The sequence below is a fragment of the Mya arenaria genome, chromosome 10, assembly GCF_026914265.1.
Source record: "Mya arenaria isolate MELC-2E11 chromosome 10, ASM2691426v1".
NCBI lineage: Eukaryota > Metazoa > Mollusca > Bivalvia > Myida > Myidae > Mya > Mya arenaria.
In genome coordinates, this window is record NC_069131.1 from 33069530 (window position 1) to 33093344 (window position 23815).

At 33.4% G+C, this 23815-nt stretch overlaps 1 protein-coding gene across 1 annotated transcript; it reads left to right on the top strand.

The window, feature by feature from the left end:
• The first annotated feature begins 4530 nt into the window (after window positions 1–4530).
• Window positions 4531–12033, top strand: LOC128204605 (receptor-type tyrosine-protein phosphatase kappa-like). The gene is made up of 8 exons (XM_052906009.1): window positions 4531–4629; window positions 5001–5126; window positions 5794–5942; window positions 8267–8402; window positions 10428–10559; window positions 10868–11025; window positions 11276–11411; window positions 11920–12033. Exons 1-8 carry the CDS (start codon window positions 4531–4533, stop codon window positions 12031–12033), a joined length of 1050 nt encoding a protein of 349 aa, XP_052761969.1.
• Window positions 12034–23815: the final 11782 nt, after the last annotated feature.

Here is a 23815-nt window from a genome sequence, read left to right on the forward strand (position 1 = left end):
CTTAAAAACTTGTAGTATCCATAAATTTCCTGTCACCGACCCGCATGGGTCCTTTTTCAAAGAATCGTTCATCTCGCATCAAATAAACGTGTTGTTATGGTTATCTGACTTAAGCCAAAAATACAAACATTCGCCAGGAAAAGGACGCACCAAACAGCCTTAAAAGTACAGTGGTTAAAGACCTTTGAGTTCGCCATTAATGAGCACCCGTTTGGGAGCAATTGATCAAATGGCACAATAACAAAAATACAAAACAACGGGACATTTAATGTTGTATTCCGTTAAGTCGACGATATAATTATAATGAATGCCGGTTATATTTGGCAGTATCGAAATCTGGTGTTGTTTTTCTTTACTTTAAACCGCGAACGGAATGTTCGTCTTAATGTAAACGATATATGTAATAATAATCATGATGACTTTTTATACTTTATCAAAATGACTGCTGACATTTCCCCTTTCCAAATAAGTATAACAACAATCCCATCAACTAACAACAATTACTCGGAATGCAAAACGAGTAAAAGAACTGCCACGTTATATTCATGATTGCGAGATGATCATAGTAGAATCATCGTGTACTACGGTAGTTGTGCTTTTCATAAATAAAGTTTTGAGTTGTTTTCTTCACAAGATGAACAATGTTTTTATCAACAAGAAAATCTTTAGGGACCTTTACGTAACATGGGAAGGCAATAACGTTACGTAACCTGAGAAGGCAATAACTAGTAGGTTTATGGAGCCCTAGCCAGCGTGTCTTGATTTAGCCCAGAATCGTTTCCTTACTACCGCTGGCTTATACTAGGATATATCCTAAGGGGATAAGAAAATTAAAAACTAGTTTTAAAAGGTAGTACGCTATGGAAAAATATTAAAAAAGACTGTGTGTTCTTTCAAGTGTGTACATGTTGCTGAGTTGAATTTTTGAGAAATTGTTTGTACGAAAACCTTAAGGAATACACGGTTGTCATGTCATTGCTAACATTGGGCATGATTTATCATTTATATGTAATATAACCCAATTCCAATATAAAACTCAACAAACCTTTATCTTGGTATTTGCTATCAACGTTCAAAACTATCTATACGAAGTATTTGAATGAGCAGTATGAAGTGTCTGGTCAGATTCTACAGAAATACTCGTGATACAAGATGCGAGTATGATTTCAATTTTAGCCGCACGTGGCATAGCTATATCCGATAATGAGTAGCATTATATTTATTTCCCATAATGCATCAGGACTTCAATGCGAGAAACCAATATCAACTGGTAAGTAAATTGTTGAAAATTTGAAAACAGGAAACGGTAGGAAAGTGTTTGAACTGTTTTGCAAATCAATATTATTTCTAGACCAGGAGACAAGAGCCAGTGTGCATGCTCATGTATACAATAACTTCTTTTTGGTATTTGTATGTGTTGGTTTTTAGATGAACGAGTGTTTATTTAATTTCAATTCTGTTCTAGATGGGAGTGTACAAGGCTGAATGTTAAGGCTATGTATGATTTTGATGGTCCATCATCGTTATGTCAGCACGGATATAAACTACCCAAATTATATGTTTGCATTGGAGGTAATGTAAACGGGTATTAACGCGTCTTAATATTCAGGTTAATTAATCGGCACAGGGAGTCTGATATTATCTCCTTTTTTATAAAATACCAAGGAACAAAAAATTATAGTCATACTTGGTTATCACAGAATAATAAACCAATTTGATGGGCAAAACAACTGATCTGCTTTATCTTATCTTTAAGTATGCATGTTCTGTTCGTAAATGATGTAAACGAATCACGAAAGACATGTCCATTTGCATAAACACTTGACAAAATTATACGTACCCAAATTATTTTTTTAAATCTTTCTAAACATCACCATCTTTCATGCCGGCACATTGTTAAAGAACGGTTGTTCTTGCTCATACAAATTATACTAGAACCATATAATCATTTAATGTTAAAATTATCTTCATTTGCAGAAGAAGGGCGTAAATAGTATATATCTACTTGTATTCATTGTAGAGGTGTTCAGTTTACGTGTGGTAGCGCCTATGCAATAAACTATTCGAAAAGCTTTAGCAAAATCATTGTAAAAGAAAAGTACCGAAATAAATCTGACACATATTCAACTATATAACTGGGTATAAGTAAAACATTTAAAAGTGACGTATGATTCAATTTTAATACAATATTAAAGCTGTATTTTTTCAATTTTAGACTGACTAAGACTTATACTAAACAACCTTGTAAAAGTAAAATAATAAACGTAAATAACTTTATACGTGTTTGTATCCTTATTCAACTTTGTTGTTTTAAACATCACTTGCTATTGCGGAGATGTATTTAAATAAAATGTTTTGTTTTTATGCACTCTTGTTTAAGTAAACTGTGATACATAACATACAGGTACCAATATAAATCGATCAATAAACGATACCTACATCATCGTATACTGCATCCAGAGAACTTATATTATAAACTAAGGTGCTGCCTCTACTGGCTTGAAGTATAATTGCCGGTAATGTTATACGTAAAGTGTACCAATTACACCAAGTGTGACACATACATATTCTGCTCAAGTTATTCTCCGAATAGACAATATTGCTGTATTGCAAGCTCATGTATATTAGTGATGTTATCAGTAATAAGATGTAGGCAACACATTTGACTTCACCATTTAAATGGGTAAATATGAAACACTATAAAATGAATTATTAAAATATGAATTTGTCCTTCCCATTTTAAAATGCTATGCATTTGTTACAGTACGCAATTGCATGATATTTTGATGATATTTTTACAAACAGGAAACAGAAATAATATATCGCATAACACTAATGAATACAAAGACGAATAAAACATTCAAGAGTCATTTAATTTGAATGTTTTTTTTACAAGAATTTAATTCACAATAAGTCAATTAAAATGAAGGAAAATCATGGACAAATATTTACTCCATTACTAATATTAATGAAGTAAAGTGACCCCTAACCCTAAATATATGGATTATTGATTGAACAAGCTCAATGAACTATTTTAACCATTCCACTCTGACAATACATCTCCAAACATATCTCGGTGAGAATATATTTGTAACATATAAAATAATGTTACTGATACCACACCCTAGGGACTTAAGGTGTATGCACTTAGATTGCATAACATTTCTAGCACGTGCATAACCTGTCCAATACGCCTATGCGTTGTGGTATATAAAGGTCGGTATGACTGCTAGTAGAGAGGTTTTTGGGTCAGGGAGATAGCACAAGCATCTCACTGTGTTACGATCCGGCTAGAAGCGTGAGGTTGTTTGCCTTGTCAATAATATAGTTCACTAGGAGCGGGCGTTTGTGGAGTTATGCTATAATATTACATTCTTAGTTGTTTATGTTCAACTAAAAGCAAAATATAAAAAACTGTTGCAAATTGTTCAATATGAAATAGGCGTTAAATAAATACAAATACTGTTATCAATAAGACCAATGCAGCAATAAAATATAAACTATAAATTATTTTAAAATGTCTTGCTGAATGCATAATAAGAATAAAATTAGTTTCAATTGATATACATTTTACACCGCCTTATTAAATTCAGGTATAATTATGCATAAACATAGTTATGCATTTTACATATTAACATGTTTTTTCTTAACAAATTTAGATTATCTTTAATAAGCCTATTGTCTTGCCTTCCAAAAGAAGGTTTATTTTTGACATGTGATGGGCAACAAAATTTAATATGCATGAATCAGTACATGTTAAAATGTTCAATACCTTTAAAGTACGAACTTAATTGCCTATCAAATACGATTTGAGTCAAATGACAAAACAGGGAGCTAAGCTATTTCAAACGTGTACTGACATTTTAGGTTTTAAAGTTGTAAGTAACTATACTGGAGTACACTGTAAATGCAAAAACACAAAAAACAAGCGCAAGTTTATTATGACATATTTTGATGTAAACCATTGGTATGTACGAAAACAATATGAACGGTTACAATGATTAGAATATATATAAAACTGAGGCTGACTAATTATGCATATTTCATAATGAGATAACACCCAATGACAAAAATCTTTTCTTTGGTTTTTGATCCCAAAACATTAAGACATTAAACGAAATCCAATGCATGGTTGCTTTTAAATATCACATTTTCATAGATAAGACAAATGTGGTACCTCCTATTTTGAAATCTTAATACTCAACTCTTACTTTTAAGAGAGTACTCATAAATATAAATTTTGTCAACCAATGGCTGTAATAATGTAAAGCATAATTTACATTTCCTTTCAGGGATTCAGAAAACAAAATGCATATATTGCTACTTTGAGTAATATTACTTACTTTCATAAGTAAAACCATTTAATTATGTCTGACGATATGATATTAAAAATAATTGTATCTTAATGTTAACGACCAATTATAACGTTAATTAACTAAATTTCATATCTAACCTAATTGTTTACGATTATAAATCTTTGCTGTGTATATAATTGCATAATAAAAATCAGAATTAAACTTATGAGGTCCAATGACTAAGCAGCTTGGCGATTTTGGCCAATTCTGGCGAATGGTCTGGCAACAAAAAGTGGAGAAGATTGTTACGTTGACACAATTGGTAGAGGGTAAGGTAAAGAGATATTAAAATGAAGAATGTGTCATTCTGTAAAACAGTGTATTGGGTTGGAGTGTGGAATGTTTAATTTAATTGGCATTCTTAGTATGTTTTGATTTTGTAATAAAATGACAACGAATGAATTTGAAATTAAGATGAACAATATTGAACGAACTGGAATAAACAGCAAAAATACATCTTAAGTTTTTATAGCAATCCTTTATGCTTACTTTGTTAAATGAACATACAATTAGCTCGTGTTCTTTGTCTATTGATCCTATGCCATGTAGTAAAGAGAAAATATCCATTAGAGTGACGTCGCCTTTTAGTTTATAAACCATTTTGTCCTTACAGGCAATATAAATTTAGATGTTTCTTTTTTGAAGAAAACCAAATGCGAGCGGTATTGGCCGGATCATAATCCAAGCAAAATATATGGCGATATAGAGGTTGTGTGCAATGATGAAAACAAATACGCAGATTTCAACTGGAGGCAACTGACGCTTTCAAAGGTATTTCAAATTGAATATTACTTATGACACTACACACGTTTTCAAAAGCACCGATGGAGTTTGGTTCGAAAATAGTATATGTTTAAATAAATACTTATTATTTACACAATTTCGGTCGGATTACAAAGATACAACTGGGAATGCGGAAACAAATAATTATTCTTTAAATACATTTTTACTGGATGTGAAGGATTTTGATAATTTATGATATGATGATCAAATAAATCTTGTCGGAATCAAAAGTATTATCTTATTATCTCATTCCGTCTGCAATGATCCGTTTCGAGCCTTTTAAATAGGTAAGACTGATTTTGAAAGGTAACGTTAACGCCTGCGGATACTACCTAGCGTCTACCCGCAAGGACTTACCCGTCAGAAAACAATATCTGGTTTATAAATATAGAATACCTAGGGCTGTTTTATTTGTTGTTTTAATACATACAAACTTGTACCTTTTGAAGACAAAGTATTTGTCAAGCTAATGTTAATTCATGTCGTTCAAATTCTTTGATTACACTGCCAACGTATACACAGGTATTATATCATTCAACATTAGTATGGAATGCATAAATGATATGCATCGTATATATGTGAATTCATTACATTTGAAAACAGTCATCTACAAAATTCCCTTTTTAACTTTATTTTTTCCCAAACATGGTACCAGAACTCCAAAGAAAGACGTTTACATCATCTGCAGTTCACGAGCTGGCTAGACAAGGACATCCCTGATGACGTCACGTCAATTATAGAGTTTAGACAGAGGGTAAACGCCTTGTCGAATACCTCTGCTGGACCAATAGTTGTACATTGCAGGTTAGATGTCAAATTGTATTTCGAAAATATTGATTTAAGCGGTTAATTCCAATATTGAATCAAGTGTTGAACAAAAATGAATAATGAATAGTAACTATCAATTAAAAAAGCATAGGCCAATTAGCTTAAGTAATGATATAATCAAAAACATATATTTTCTGACTTCTACTAAACAAAACATCAATGTGATAAGTTAGCTTTATAAAAATAATTATCAAAGAAAAAAAAACTCAACACAATATTGTTGCGCCGGTATACATATGTTATGTAGGGTTAGCTGAACATACATTTCTACAGTTGTTATCTTTTATTATATTTTTGTTTTGCTACCAAAAACGAAAACGAGGACTTAATGGCTGTTATGAATAGTAAACAATCTCTCTCAGTGTGTAGGGTAACCTTTATCCCTACCCAACGTCATCCCCCTTTTACGGCGGTCCTCCGACGACGTAGTTCGCATTTCCCAAACCATTAGGTGCAGGAACTATTTTAACCACACCGAGATTCCATAATCATCTGGAAAGCACCCCTGTACTCATTTTGCTTTCTTAGTTTGTTCTAGGATCCATGCACAAGCTTAAAGTATATGAAAAAAATTCTTACATAGAAAACCCAAAAGAGTAAGACATGCTTTATAAGAGAAGTCCAGTCAATGATTTTCGCGAAGAAACAACAATATAATTCTCTTCAGGATTACGGAAGACTTAACTCCATTTCCTTCAGATTATACTCTAAAGAACAATACAGAAAGACTTCTTAAACAATATTACGGAATTGCCTGAAAAATAGAGCATAGGACAAGGACACATTTTGGGCAAAGTAACCAAGGAGTTCAACAATAGATTCACGAAAGTCAGCAGGCAAATACATTCTAAACCAGCCGCAAATTCCTACGAAACGCAAAGGTTAAGCAAACTTTTTCCAACGGAAATAGATGACAGACGAGGACGCTTATGCTAAGTTTTACTCATTCTTGCCGCGTAAAAAAGTAGATCTAGTGAAATATAGACTATACGAATACCATTCCCTATATGAGATAGAAACAGCTAATTACATTGACACACGCGGAGATCAGCGGTTACAGCGACCATTAAACCCGACGCAAGAAAGTGAGCAGCGCGAAAAATAGAGAAACGCTCCTTCGAACTACCCTCCGCGCCATTTCCCTCCATTGCCTGGTCAACGAACAGGCGTCCCGAGAAATTATCAGCAAACGCATTGTTCACAGTTTACTCCAAGAGCTGACTCTCTCAGCCAGCATTACATTTACTCCTTGAAACTATTTGCCGACAATGAACCTGCTGTAGAAGATCTCACAGCGACGCGATAATTACGTTACCGCTCGAAAACATCATTTCTTAACGTCAATCCAAAGATGATTCAATTAATGTCATCATGCTTAACAATCAGGTAGTCGTATTGCACCTCTGGGACCTCGATGACAGCCCTTCAAAGGAGGAAATACGGGGATAATGTAATTTAGGTGTTATTAAATGAGTACAAGTAATATTTTTAAAGTACATTCTTAAAATGACAAATTCATCACCAATTCATATGGTTGATTACGAAACTTGAACCACACCAATAATTTTAGAAATCGATTTTTTTCTATACTGGACACGTTTGTGTATTCACAATAACTTCATAAGGCTCTCTTCCGTCATATGTAAGTGCAATTCTTCGCTATAATCAAACTTATAAAATGTGGATTTAATACCTGATATAAACAACAGTGGTGCTAAATGGCTTTAAGTTACAGTTTAGCATAATATATCTGCTTTTAATAACATGGTATTCACAAATTAAAAATGTAAGCACTAGTCAAAAACAGGAATGCTTTAAAATATCATTGGCTATGAAAAGTACCTTCACTTTATTCCAGATTTATGACTGTATTAACTCATAATGTAAAGAACAAAAACAACACAGACTGCCAATAGAAATAGGAAATTGGAATAAAACTCCAGAAAATGTCCGATATGTAACACACTTGGTGACGAATATCATTATTATTTGAATGTTTTATTGTGACAATGAGCAATAGCAGTACATGTATATTAAACAATATTTGACAAACATCCAAAGAATGCACAAATAAAACAATTGCTTAAAAAAATGGACATTTTGAATATATGTAAAATGTCATAAGTTATTGCCAGACATAATTGTTAAATTTTCCAGCCAGAAATTTATTGTTTGATTCGTACAAATACACTGGTGAAAGGTGGCACATTTATATTAGGTAGCTATTGCGCTGTGTGTACCGTAATCTCTCTTCTGGGCGGTTAAATTACACACACAAAATGAGTCTTGTGTAACTTCAGTGCTGGTGTAGGCAGATCGGGAACCTATATAGCTCTGGACATCTTAGGCAACGAGGGTGAGGCAGAAAAAGCTATAAACATTCCAGGATGTGTTTTCGACATGAGACGGAACAGACCCAATATGATTCAGTCTTTTGTGAGATGATTGCTTTTCAGTCTAATGTTTAAGATTATATTTGCAATTTGAACCTTTGTATTGATTTTAAATATAACGTAAATATAGCTATAAGCTGATTAAATTTCGATCGTGTTCTTTCCATTGGTAAAAGATGCATATATTTCCTTCGAACCAGCGCACTACTTGGTTAGCATCCACAATACGTCTGCAGTTCATCGCAATAATGCGACGTCCGTTAATCGATAGGCGCAGTATAGCGGCGTCCGTTAATGTAATGGGGCCATCAGTTAATCGCTAGGTGTAATACGTTTGAAAGACGAAGTTTTAATTATCTTTTTAATTGAAAACATGTGAACACACGTTTAATTCAACACACGTTTAAGTCTATGCTATATTGACCTCAAACCTCCCGCTGCTTAGTCGGACACCCTAACCACTAGACCACGGGAATGGCTTATCATGAATACGTAGCGTCTTAAAAAGCATTCCATTTCATTACATATGCTTGTTTAAAAAATGCATTCATTGGAAAGGCTGTTTTAAAATATATTTTTTTTAATTAAATATGATTTATTTTACAGAGTCAATACAAGTATCTTCACCAAGCTTTGGTTTATTCGTTAACTATTGAATGTTCGTTGATAACGAGAGAAAACGTCCATGAATATAAGGAAAACTCCAGTAAACAAAAGATAAAGAAGCAGTTTGAAGTAGGTTTGTTATTCAACGTAACAAATATATGACGTTATACATCCACGTTTGAACAATTATGCTTATCCTTTGTATAGAGTTGGTATAAATTGCATTATTATAATTCAAATATAATCTTTCATTCGGATTCTACTTTGGAAACTTCAATTGATTCGTGAGGAAAAGTCGGATAAGGAACTTCAAGCTACGGAAAGGAATCGGCTTCTGACGAAAAAGAACAGGAAACAAGCAGATATACCAGGTATGCTTATTTTTTGGTTTAAAAACTTGCAATTTTACATAAATTAAATACATATGTTACATATATATAAAAAGAGATGACTTAGACAAATACACATATTATAAAAGTAGTATAGAGGTACTCTTCTTTTTATATATTTAGAGAGTTTGAAGTTGTAATCATAAACGATCAAAATGATTCATGTCATTTTTTGTTGATGAATTCCTTATTAAGTTATGTTTAAGATGTTTTTTCTTAATCTCACGATGACCCTCATATTTGGTTTTATGTATTGTTAGGTGATTCCAACAGACCACGTATTTTTCTCTTTTTGAAACCAGGCGAATCTGATTACATCAATGCGATATATAACGACGTAAGTTTACATTTTATTTTGACGTGACAGTTTCCTTTCAATTAATTCCTTGACGAGACTAGTCCATCGCACACTTTAAACGGGCAAGCGACAACATATAGTAAGATTATAATAAAATTAAAATAATACCCTGTATAAAGGCATAGAGGTAAACGCCGAAAAACAGCAAAATAAAAAATGCATTTCTTAAAATATTTCTTTTTTCAGAGTTTGAAAAAAAAAAAACCGATTCCTGGTTGCTCAAACACCTCTGCCTAACACCGTTTCAGATTTCACCGCACTTGCTGTTCAAGAAAACTGTTCCTGTATCGTTAGTATGGAGGCACGCTTAGAAAAGCATATTGTAAATAGTTGAATGGCCACATATTTTCATGACTTTATGATTGTACAATGACGCTTATGTGGGGTTTAAATTATGTTTTTTTTATTAAACACTATTTCTTATCTAATTTTACAAATGACTAAGCCTTGATAACGTCATTATGCGTATATTCTGTTAACTAACGTTATATGATCTAAAACAACGTCATTAATGAATAGCGTTGCAATAAAATATACTAACAATAATATATAAGCGTTAATGTATGTAGCCCTTCAAATATCGAATCATTTTCATTTTTATTAATTTTATTAAAGTACAATAAAATCCGCATTGCAAAACCACTTATGTAGCAGTTTCTTTATCTCATTCAAATTAAAAACACTGGTTTCCTGTAACGTATATTGTTTCATGCAGGGAATGGTTGGCTTATACTTTCCTGGTGACAATCGAACAATAATGGAGAGTTTTGATTCTGTACCATCGAACCACGATCAAAGTGCAAGAAACTTTGTAAAACGATTGCTACATATTGAAGGCGAAGGAAAGGTAAAATGTAAAATTTGTGCCTAAATTGAAAATATGTCATTTAATTTCTCGTTTGCAAATTGATATGTATTTTAGTTCGTATGTTTATCAGAAATTAAATATGTGATTTCTCGTATAAAATAACTGTTGGACTCAAACATAACACTACCAAAAACATCAACATTATTACAACAACACCTCCAACAAAACAATACGAACACTACCATAACTCCCAACACAACGTTTTCCAACAACACAGCAGCAATAATTTATAAGCATATTACATCGCAAGCATTGCCTGTTAATATTATGTTTTTAATGGATTAAAGACCAAGAAAGGTGTGACGATTTCACACTATGAATACTTGGACTGGGATACAAAACTCAATATTCCTAAGTCGGCAGAACACTGTGTTGCCTTTATCAAAGATGTTGAAGACGCATCCAAATTATCCCACCTGAATGGACCGACACTGTTGCATTGCCTGTACGTACAAACTTTGTTTTAGTTTCAATTCGCCCTGAAATCATCTCCAAGTGTAATTATTAACATACCTTCTTAACTTTGATATAACAATATACCGAGTATCTTAGAGATGACCTGAAGTTTTTGGTACAAATAAATAATAAAAGATAGTGCGCAAATTTGATATATAGCATAGACGAAATATGTAATAACAGAATCCATTTTCTTTTTACGACACCAGTATGTAAACGACGTATTATTTTTGTCACAGAACTGGGGCTGAAAAGAGTGGCCTTTTTTGTGTTGTCATGACATTACTTGAACAATTGAGCGAAACTTCTGAGGCCAGTGTGGTCAATGCGGTGAGCAGAGTCAGAGCTAGAAGACCTCTTGCTATTCCAAATAAGGTAAACAATAATCGTAATTTGAAACACAATGTTACAATGGAAACCCCAGAAACAAGCCCAGTAGCAAAACAATTGAACAATGAGCGTGTTAAGAGGCAAAGGGTTCAAGGGTCTAACATACACTTAACGAGAGACATAATAAAACAAAAGTTTATTACGAATGTCCATGAATCATATATACATTTAATGAACGGGATAAACTCGTTTTATCACTTTATTATTTTTAGTCCAATCATGTGACTTGGTGTAATACTACTTAAAATGTGAACTTATAGTATTCAGATGTTGCATCTTTGTTAGTATTTAGTCCCAAGTGATCATCAGATTATAACGTCATTCTTGAATCTTCATCACGTCTCGCTATTTATGGAGTTTTTTATAATTCAAATGCACTTTCTTGCTCTCGTCTGATAAAGACTAAATAACGTCAAATCGTGTCTTGAATAATAATAATACTAATAAAGATAATGATTAAAAATATCCGTTTATGTATGATTTGATATTTTAGGAGCAGTTCTACTTCTGCCACGAGTGTGCTTTCCATTCCGTCAATGCAACGGGTAACGACGCAACAGATGACGATGCGTTTTATAATATAAGTGGGAATATACAGACGGGATGAATACAGCTGACGAATTTAGTTATGATTTTTATAACGTGCGGACAAAAGGACTATGATTTAGTTTTAAATTATTGCAATTCTGCATCACCTCCATGACATGACATAATATACAAACAATAATATGTTATCTGTCAATGTTTACAATATATTGTAAATAGTCTAAATACCATTGTTGAATTTATCATTGTCTTTATTTTTTACCTTATTAGAATTTTTCAAAAGTGTGGCTTTGTGATGTATAATATTATCAACAGCTGTACGTCGATAAAATTAACATTATAAAATTGGACAATGACATTTGAGACATATTTATACACAAAACACAACCAAATCAGGATTTACCAGAACGTTTTAAAATACTTCTTATTTATTAGAACATGGTACTGGAAATAGTAAAGGCTTTATTTGTTCCTGGTTTTCTTGTCAATTCAATACGCGCAATGCAAAATTTTATTTTATAATCAGGCTAAGTTTAATCTTAACAAAAAAGTATGAATATTTAAAACATAACGTTTGTTTGATTGCTGATAGTATGGTTCTTTTGATAATCGCAATTAAAATTGCAAATTCCATTTAATTATTGAAGATATTTTCTCGGTTAAAAGCATTCATTCATAAAGTTAAAAGTATTTATAGAATGGTTCGTTCGTACCGGGCCAGCTTGGTAAATTACCGGAAACTTCCTTCGCTCAGATCCACAGCTGACCTAGAAATATATAAAAACTACCTGGTTGTAAAGATAACGCATTTTTTCATTCGACCCCAAGCTATAAAACTGTATCACGTTCGTTGGCACGACGTTAACTGAGAGTGTGGCCTTACATTTATCAGTTTTCACACAGCGGTTACTTCCCTTTGTCGTACGAAAGTGTTGATGCCATAAGTTTTCCATTTACTTTGTTGTGCATTGCCTACTGCTATTTGGACATAGTCAGATGATGTTGTAGTTAAACATGCTGTGCGTTAATAAGTGAAATAATGAAATAGTCTAATGCTTTTTCGGCAAAATTGTTGTTCATTTCTTAGTGAGATATTGAATCAGTGTTGTTTTGTGTATGTTGGTTTACGACTTGATTTGTTCCTGGCTCGGCTCACGCATTCAAACTTTCAATTATCAATTCTTTAATGTGCACTGATTCTACTAGTTATATATTCTCGTTAACATACTACGTATATAAAGCATTCGAGTTGAAAATACAACTGATCTTACACGAATGATATATTATACAACTTTTTACACATGAAATAAAACCATCTATATGCATGTGTGTGTGTGTGTGTGTGTGTGTGTGTGTGTGTGTGTGTGTGTGTATGTTTATACGTGTATATAATCATAACTTTTATATGCTTGACAACAACATAGAAATATGTTTTGTAAATATCCAATTTACTTTTCATACTCAATAGTACGATTTGTTTTATGTATTCTGGGCTGGTGGCCTTAAATAACAATATACATTATGTTTATGTAAATATGTGATCCAAACGTGAATAATTCTTATTAAAATAAAGAAATTTATACAAAAACTCTTTAGAATATCGATAATTCACAACAGATATGCATTTGTGTTACGAAATTTTGATATTTTACATACTATAATTTGTAGGTGAAAAACTATTCATCAACTATTTACAATCTCAAAAAATGTTTGATTTATTTGGAAAGGCCTGTCGTCAAAAGTCAGAACACATAGGCTTTTTTTCCATTGAAAATTAGCAAAGTCAAACTGCGCTTGTTACGTTATTTGGAGATTTAATTTCATCCTGTACATAATAAACTGAGTTTTCAAATCTGAAATATTACGACAGTTATTTGTATGCGTACGAACGGTTTATGCAATGTTTGCTCAGTTGTAACGTGTTACAAGCAACATAATAAAACTATTAAGTAGAGCCCATATTGTTTGGTCTAAAAACAAAATGGAGTTAAGGCCTATGTTCGTTTCAAGGTCCACTTCTACAAGAGTTTGAAGAAGACAACGTCTTTAATGCATTGCCACGAAGAACGCACAAACCCGCCCCTAGGTTGTGTACGACAATCAGTCACTACCATGGAACACATGCTCTGACTCTTCGTCTTTTTATTCAAGATTCAAACAATTGACTGAAAATCAACTGATTCAGCTTATACACTTTTACAGGAACTGCGTATAACCATAGCTTTTCGCCAACGTACGAAGTCTGTATTACATCGTCGTTTAATAACCGTATATTCTGCTAATAACGTTATTCATTTTTCAACGTTCGCAATACAAACTAACATTGACGGACGTTGATGACGAAGGTCGACGGCATAAATGCAAAGCATGATGCCCTGTCATTCTTAACATTGGGTTATTGTTGTTGTCGTTTCATTAGGTGAACTAATTGTCTTCATAAGCTCATTAATGTTTACTTAATATAAGACATTGTTTAAAAACTAACAACGAGATGGCTATTTCGTTGTTTTGTATGTTTTAACGGATACTGACGTCATTAAACGTCTGAGGAAACATCATCCAGGGCGAACAACCTTACAGCAGGAGGTCATGACGTTTGTGACAGGACTTAACATTTGGTTAACAAGTTGGATGATGCTGAGCGGTCTAGCCAAATTTGAAACCATGGGTGAATCCATGTTTAAGTAGTCAGCCAACTGATGTTTCTATCGTTATTAATGTTTTTGTTTGAATGATCCTGTTTTGGCCTTGCTGGGTGTTGTTCACGACAGTTACCGCAAATGTGTGGGCGAGTGCCCAAGGTTTTGTGGCACTTTGACATTCGGTTGAAAGTCCAGCATGTGTTTTCAAGAAACCGACTGGGGCGATTGTCTAGCTTTGGACTGGGGGAAGGGCGTTGGACGAAAGGGCTGCTGAGAAAGCTTGGACTTCGTGGACACCAAGAGCCAAAACTCCATATGAATATTTACCATGAAATAGAGCATTGCACTCAAAACCTCAACAATTGTGTGTCATATTGAATGAAAGACATGAGCCGTTTTGAGGCAATATCGCGCACTATTTCCCCGTACTTTAAATAGGCCCATTGGTTGGGGAACAAAAGAGGAAAACGCAGGATGCGGTCGTCCACTGTTCAATTGAATGGATCCTTTTCGTGTTGTTCTGCCGAACAAAACACATTCTTGTCCATTTGAATGGCAAACCGGTATGTTGCCAGAGTGAAGGGCGTTAGCAAGGCGAGGTCAACAAATTTGTTTTCCCATATTTTCTTTGTAAGAGAATGTTTCACTTGTGAACGAATTGGTGTACTAATAGGTTGAGCCATATCAGGTGGCAGCAAAGCGTTTAGGTGGGCGGTCTCTTTGCCATCCAGCGAACCCTCATCATACTCCTCACTCTCATCACTCGAGAGCTGCGGTATGTGGTGTGGAGGCATTGGCGGAGCGGCAGGCACTGCTGGGCTCGGTGGCAGGACCTAACTCAATATAACTAGATTTTCAAATTGCTTTAGCCATCTGATGCGACCTGAGGTAAACCAAGTTTACCAAACCCCTGTGTTCTTAAGTAATCAGTGAATAATCAACAGAACTAAGTATACTAAATCATTAACTTTACAGCGGTTATGGTTTGGTCAATGAGTTCTGACAAACATGAAATAAGCTGCATTAAAACTACATCACTAATGACACATATCAATACCAAGTATATCTGGAACATACGTAAAGTTGACGCACTCTTTCATTGAAGTGAATGGTTATAAATCTTAGCAGATAGTCGACAGAGCTTTGGTTATTGTACACTTCTATCTTTTCATGACGATATCTATCACACGGCAAGGTAAGAATTATGAATTTCAACATGTCTTCAATTCACTTTCCCTTACTCAGGAGCAAGGCATAAAACGTATTCCAGTGGCCAGTACTCTCGTACAATGTAACATTTTTAATAAAAACCTGAATCCAAACACTATTTCCAGCTTTGAGGGTCAGCAATTGTTGTAAGGAATTGCAAGAGTATGCTCGATGTTCAAACATTTCTTCACGGAGACTTCCTTGCCATCGAATTCTACTCCATAGTAAAGATTCTGCTTATTTACGAAAAAATATGTAGTGATACCAGGTTTATTCCGTGAAGATACCCGTTGTATTATCGAATCTGTTTCCATCATTCACCAGGCTCTCAGTAAAAACAATCGTGTGTCCTGCCTTGATTGTGGTTTCAGCGATAAAAATGATGATGATGATAATAATAATAATAATAATAATAATAATAATAATAATATTATTATTATTATTATTATTATTATTATTATTATTATTATTATTATTATTATTATTATTATTATTTTAAAAATGATAATAATAATAATAACAAATATACTAATACTACTACTTATAATAATAAATAATAATAATAAGGAAGAAAAGAGAGTATTATATGCCTAAACTTTGAATTTAGAATCATTTAATTTCACTTTGTTAGAAGACAACGCGTCAATTTGTATGCGCACGGAAATCCATTTCAGAAATTACGTCGTAGAAATTGTTACCCAGCTTTATACGCGCTGACGTTTGATTTGGAACTGAGCGTGGGCATAAATATCAAAACTATGAAAAATATCAAATTGATATGTTCACTGTTTGAAAGATTGAAATATAATTTAATTCCTCTGATAAATCTCTAAACACCACCGGAAAGCACATAATGAAAACTATATTTATGTTACAATTACGATAAATAGCTAACCAATTTCAAAATTGTCCTCAGTAAAAATAGGCGTGTCTTCCTTGCCAGAGCTCTTCGGTGGTGGACTCTGGTAATTGGTATTTTCTATGATGGTGACAGTGTGAAGATTGTCGGTATCATTGGCATGATCTGCTTGTGAAGGTCCTATAGACACGTAAAAGCTTAATATATTAATAAGGCCTTCCTTTTAAGGTAGTAAACATCCATTGGTCCTTTCAGTAAGACATTTTACTAAGCGCACAACGACGTTAATGTTTTTTCCAGGTTACGCATTACTATATTTTCCATATTTCATAGCTGCGCAAAGTTTAGGTACTTTCACTTTAAGTAATAAACTTGATGCCTATTCGTCAGATTACTACTATGAATAAACACAATCCATCATTAACATGCTATACATAACGCATACGTACTTCCTTTGTTCACAGTTGCGTACAATGCAGATAAGTTCTCAGGTTCTGTTTCAGGAGTTTGTCTTTGATTTTTCAAGTTGACTTTCCTGAAATTGCATGGGATTCAATTCAGTTTCAGGTTTACAATTATTTAAGTAAAATAAACAGTTTGATCATTTAAAATGCATGCAATTAATTTCGCTAAAGACAGACGTACAAAGTTAGTGTATATCCTTTGTCGAAGCAAAATCAGTCCAACAACCAAAAAGGTGGCAAAAGCTATAGCTCCTCCGCTAATACACCCACCAAGGGTTGCTCTTGAAGATGTGTGTTTGTCCACTTCTGTTTCAATAACTCAGGACATTCCAAGAAAAAGATGAAAAATAGACCGTAAATTGCAACACATTTTAATTATATTTAGACAAGAACATTTAATTTAAGCTGTTTAATTTAAAAGAAATCTTATTAGTACGTAAACAAATATTCTAAAGTAAATTTAAAATGTAGTTGCAAATATAACCTGCTTTACCTTCAGGACAAAATCTTCCTTTGTATCCATTTTGGCAGCCGTACAATTAGCGCCCAAAATCGGCCCATAAAATGAGAGCTTCGAATTTTGTAACCCTTCTCACGCTATAGTTACATGGGTTACAGCCAAATAAATAGAACATATTACATACAATAAAAACAAAGTCAAAGTTCAACCACAAACTATCGAGTTTTCAGTTCGACATATGATCAGAGTTATGCAGTTACATTAGTAACAATGAGTTACAGCACAGTTTTTGAAAAGTTTGAAAAAGTGTTTTTTTTCTATCTGAAATAGCGGGTTACGCGGTTACATTGGTTACAACCGGTTACATCGGTTACATCGAAAATTTTCATCAAAAATCGAGTTTTCAGGTCGACATATGATCAGAGTTATGCAGTTACATTAGTTACAATGAGTTACAGCAAAGTTTCTGAAAAGTTTGAAAAAGTGTTTTTTTCTATCCCAAATAGCGGGTTACGCGGTTACATTGGTTACAACTGGTTACATCGGTTACATCGAAAATTTTCATCAAAAATGGAGTTTTCAGGTCGACATATGATCAGAGTTATGCAGTTACATTAGTTACAATGAGTTACAGCTCAGTTTTTGAAAAGTTTGAAAAAGTGTTTTTTTCTATCTGAAATAGCGGGTTACGCGGTTACATTGGTTACAACTGGTTACATCGGTTACATCGAAAATTTTCATCAAAAATCGAGTTTTCAGGTCGACATATGATCAGAGTTATGCAGTTACATTAGTTACAATGAGTTACAGCAAAGTTTCTGAAAAGTTTGAAAAAGTGTTTTTTTTCTATCTGAAATAGCGGGTTACGCGGTTACATTGGTTACAACTGGTTACATCGGTTACATCGAAAATTTTCAAAGTTCAACATCAAAAATCGAGTTTTCAGGTCGATATATGATCAATGTTATGCAGTTACATTAGTTACAATGAGTTACAGCAAAGTTTCTGAAAAGTTTGAAAAAGTGTTTTTTTCTATCTGAAATAGCGGGTTACGCGGTTACATTGGTTACAACCGGTTACATCGGTTACATCGAAAATTTTCATCAAAAATCGAGTTTTCAGGTCGACATATGATCAGAGTTATGCAGTTACATTAGTTACAATGAGTTACAGCAAAGTTTCTGAAAAGTTTGAAAAAGTGTTTTTTTCTATCCCAATTAGCGGGTTACGCGGTTACATTGGTTACAACCGGTTACATCGGTTACATCGAAAATTTTCATCAAAAATCGAGTTTTCAGGTCGACATATGATCAGAGTTATGCAGTTACATTAGTTACAATGAGTTACAGCAAAGTTTCTGAAAAGTTTGAAAAAGTTTTTTTTTTCTATCTGAAATAGCGGGTTACGCGGTTACATTGGTTACAACTGGTTACATCGGTTACATCGAAATTTTTCATCAAAAATGGAGTTTTCAGGTCGACATATGATCAGAGTTATGCAGTTACATTAGTTACAATGAGTTACAGCTCAGTTTTTGAAAAGTTTGAAAAAGTGTTTTTTTTCTATCTGAAATAGCGGGTTACGCGGTTACATTGGTTACAACTGGTTACATCGGTTACATCGAAAATTTTCATCAAAAATCGAGTTTTCAGGTCGACATATGATCAGAGTTATGCAGTTACATTAGTTACAATGAGTTACAGCAAAGTTTCTGAAAAGTTTGAAAAAGTGTTTTTTTCTATCCCAAATAGCGGGTTACGCGGTTACATTGGTTACAACTGGTTACATCGGTTACATCGAAAATTTTCAAAGTTCTACATCAAAAATCGAGTTTTCAGGTCGATATATGATCAGAGTTATGCAGTTACATTAGTTACAATGAGTAACAGCAAAGTTTCTGAAAAGTTTGAAAAAGTGTGTTTTTGTTCTATCTGAAATAGCGGGTTACGCGGTTACATTGGTTACAACCGGTTACATCGGTTACATCGAAAATTTTCATCAAAAATCGAGTTTTCAGGTCGACATATGATCAGAGTTATGCAGTTACATTAGTTACAATGAGTTACAGCAAAGTTTCTGAAAAGTTTGAAAAAGTGTTTTTTTCTATCTGAAATAGCGGGTTACGCGGTTACATTGGTTACAACTGGTTACATCGGTTACATCGAAAATTTTCATCAAAAATCGAGTTTTCAGGTCGATATATGATCAGAGTTATGCAGTTACATTAGTTACAATGAGTTACAGCAAAGTTTCTGAAAAGTTTGAAAAAGTGTTTTCTTCTATCCCAAATAGCGGGTTACGCGGTTACATTGGTTACAACTGGTTACATCGGTTACATCGAAAATTTTCAAAGTTCAACATCAAATATCGAGTTTTCAGGTCGATATATGATCAGAGTTATGCAGTTACATTAGTTACAATGAGTTACAGCAAAGTTTCTGAAAAGTTTGAAAAAGTGTTTTTTTCTATCCCAAATAGCGGGTTACGCGGTTACATTGGTTACAACCGGTTACATCGGTTACATCGAAAATTTTCATCAAAAATCGAGTTTTCAGGTCGACATATGATCAGAGTTATGCAGTTACATTAGTTACAATGAGTTACAGCAAAGTTTTTGAAAATTTTGAAAAAGTGTTTTTTTCTATCCCAATTAGCGGGTTACGCGGTTACATTGGTTACAACTGGTTACATCGGTTACGTCGAAAATTTTCATCAAAAATCGAGTTTTCAGGTCGACATATAATCAGAGTTATGCAGTTACATTAGTTACAATAAGTTACAGCAAAGTTTTTGAAAAGTTTGAAAAAGTGTGTTTTTTTCTATCTGAAATAGCGGGTTACGCGGTTACATTGGTTACAACTGGTTACATCGGTTACATCGAAGATTTTCATCAAAAATCAAGTTTTCAGGTCGACATATGATCAGAGTTATGCAGTTACATTAGTTACAATAAGTTACAGCAAAGTTTCTGAAAAGTTTGTAAAAGTGTTTTTTTCTATCCCAAATAGCGGGTTACGCGGTTACATTGGTTACAACCGGTTACATCGGTTACATCGAAAATTTTCATTAAAAATCGAGTGTTCAGGTCGACATATGATCAGAGTTATGCAGTTACATTAGTTACAATGAGTTACAGCAAAGTTTGTGAAAAGTTTGAAAAAGTGTTTTTTTTCTATCTCAAATAGCGGGTTACGCGGTTACATTGGTTACAACTGGTTACATCAGTTACATCGAAATTTTTCAAAGTTCAACATCAAAAATCGAGTTTTCAGGTCGATATATGATCAGAGTTATGCAGTTACATTAGTTACAATGAGTTACAGCAAAGTTTCTGAAAAGTTTGAAAAAGTGTTTTTTTTCTATCCCAAATAGCGGGTTACGCGGTTACATTGGTTACAACCGGTTACATCGGTTACATCGAAAATTTTCATCAAAAATCGAGTTTTCAGGTCGACATATGATCAGAGTTATGCAGTTACATTAGTTACAACGAGTTACAGCTCAGTTTTTGAAAAGTTTGAAAAAGTGTTTTTTTCTATCTGAAATAGCGGGTTACGCGGTTACATTGGTTACAACTGGTTACATCGGTTACATCGAAAATTTTCATCAAAAATCGAGTTTTCAGGTCGACATATGATCAGAGTTATGCAGTTACATTAGTTACAATGAGTTACAGCAAAGTTTGTGAAAAGTTTGAAAAAGTGTTTTTTTTTCTATCTCAAATAGCGGGTTACGCGGTTACATTGGTTACAACTGGTTACATCGGTTACATCGAAAATTTTCAAAGTTCAACATCAAAAATCGAGTTTGTAGGTTACATCGAAAATTTTCATCAAAAGTCAAGTTATGGAAGGCCTCCAGCCCATAATACATTTTACAATGCAAATCAAATATAACAAAATGCATATATGTAACTAAATAAGAGTTGTGTCTCTTGGTTAACAGGTTAAGTGTTATCTATAGCTAACATGAGTTTATGAATGTAAAGAGCAAGGGATTTAATATGGGCAACATTTTCCGATGCCATCATATTATAGAAATGAACAATGTCAGTATTTCCACGATACCAAGAGAACAAATAAATTTTCCCTGATGTCATTAAATTTTAAACACTTAAAAAATACATAATTTTCATCTTCAATAACAAGTATGTCTTTCATCCAACAAACAATAAATACAAAAACGACCATTTCTATCAATACAAATAACCGACCGATTATATATGAAGTTTATGACTAGAGGTTCTAAATCTAGCCAATGATTTCCGTACAGGAAACGGTGAACTGATATTAAGGTATCTTTCAACATTCAATAAAGACTTGAAGCATTTATAAGTATCACAGTGTGAGGAATTATTTACATCACCGAGCCATGTTTGTCTACAACAATCAGCAATTCTTATTTTATAATGACAGATAAATATATTTATATCTCCCACATCGTGGGCAATCCAAGCATACCCAAAGCCATATGTAAACAATATTTCTTTTATATAAGTTGCCCAAATACGCCTACCTTAACCATCCAGATTTTTTATAATAATATATGAATTTCTAGTAATACTTTGCATCAATAATTTACACATTTCGACACATAAATAGTGAACATTGGTAATCTACCACATTCATATAAAGCCACACAATTTTTTACAGAACTCTTAACTTCGAGAAAATATTTACAGAAGAAAAGCTGTACTTTTTCAATCTCATTACATTCCTTAAATCCCCAAATTTCTGAGCCAAATGTCAGTATCGGGGAGACCATTGTATCAAAAAGTTAAAAAAAATCATTATGATTAATCGTACCAAATGACAATTGATAGTTTTTAATTGAAAAAATAGCTTTCCTTGCCTGAGCTGCTAATTTGGATTTAGCTGCAGACCAAGATAGTGTTGGAGTAAACAATAAACTCATATATTTGTACATTGATTGACATCAAGAAACTAGAGATTAGGAATCCTTAGAAACCTTCAAAACGAAAATGGAAGTATTGTACAAAGAACCAACAATACCTAGATATAACATCACAGGTGAACGACTTCATTCTGTTCACCATGCACGTATACGGAAAAAAAATGTAGCAACCATTACAATCATTTGATGCAAACTTCTTCATGTGCTTGTGGAGCTGATATTGAAGACGACAAACACTTTCTATTCCAGTGCAAATTAGTATTTGATAGAACGCATAGAAACATTTAGGGATCCGGGCCTACCGTCCACCTAATATCGAAAAAAATATTGTTTGGCTCCCACAACCTAACTGATGAACATAATGAGTTCCTATTCTATATATGTCAAAATAAATAACGAATACAAAACGAGTTTTGTTAGAGCTGTCTTTCCAGTGTAACTTAAAAAATGAGGTAATGGCTACAAACTTCTTTCCCTCTTTGCATACACTTATAAACATCGCACCTAAATTCAACTGATGTCATTTTAATACTATAAGTTTATCCCAGCATTTTCTTAACGTAGGAGTTTGTATATTTCATAATTTGTGATAATTTATACATAGTAATTACAATTACTTTTGTTGGTAAAAGTTTGTGTAATCGGGGAGGGCCGATTTCTTACTAGGAAATAAATTAGGTATATATATTGCTCTGATAGTAATAGTAAATATGGTGCAGTCGTTACCAAAACTTTAATTGGTTGTACTGGACCACATCCGTATTACAGCGGGTTCTGCCATTCAATTTGCATGCCCGTCCGATATCATACCGTTTTGTCGATAACTAAACATAAATATGGTGATGTGTAACCGCAATTGAATGTAAGGCACACGTTTATGCACCGGTGAACAATGGCGGCTCGAAGCAATGTTTGAATAAAAAAAAAAATACAACATGTAAGCATATCATTAGTAAGGACTTCAAGATACAAGGTACACGAATTTTATTTTCATTAGGGAATATGCTTATAAGAAAAAGTGTTCAGTTAACTATTTTCCTACTTGAATAGCCAACAAACAGTTACGCTTGTGACCAGGAAATGAAAGCATTTCGTTTAAAAAGGTACTATATTGCAACAAGTTAAACAAAAGCCGCTTCTTGATATATTATATCATAAAATTACAGAAAGTAAGATGAATGGGAACACTTCATACATTTATAACATTCAACTATCTGTTCAGCCAAGCCACACACGATTGACGTGAATGTTCCTCTTACTTAACAGCCTCGTTTAGTTATATGACTTAATTGGAT

Excerpts from the sequence above, each read along its gene's own strand:
- LOC128204605 (XM_052906009.1), top strand. The coding sequence starts at position 4,531 with ATGACTAAGCAGCTTGGCGATTTTGGCCAATTCTGGCGAATGGTCTGG. Across the intron at positions 8,403-10,427 it reads CCAATATGATTCAGTCTTTT|GGAATGGTTGGCTTATACTT; the intron begins GTGAGATGATTG and ends TGTTTCATGCAG. Across the intron at positions 11,026-11,275 it reads CCGACACTGTTGCATTGCCT|AACTGGGGCTGAAAAGAGTG; the intron begins GTACGTACAAAC and ends TTTTTGTCACAG.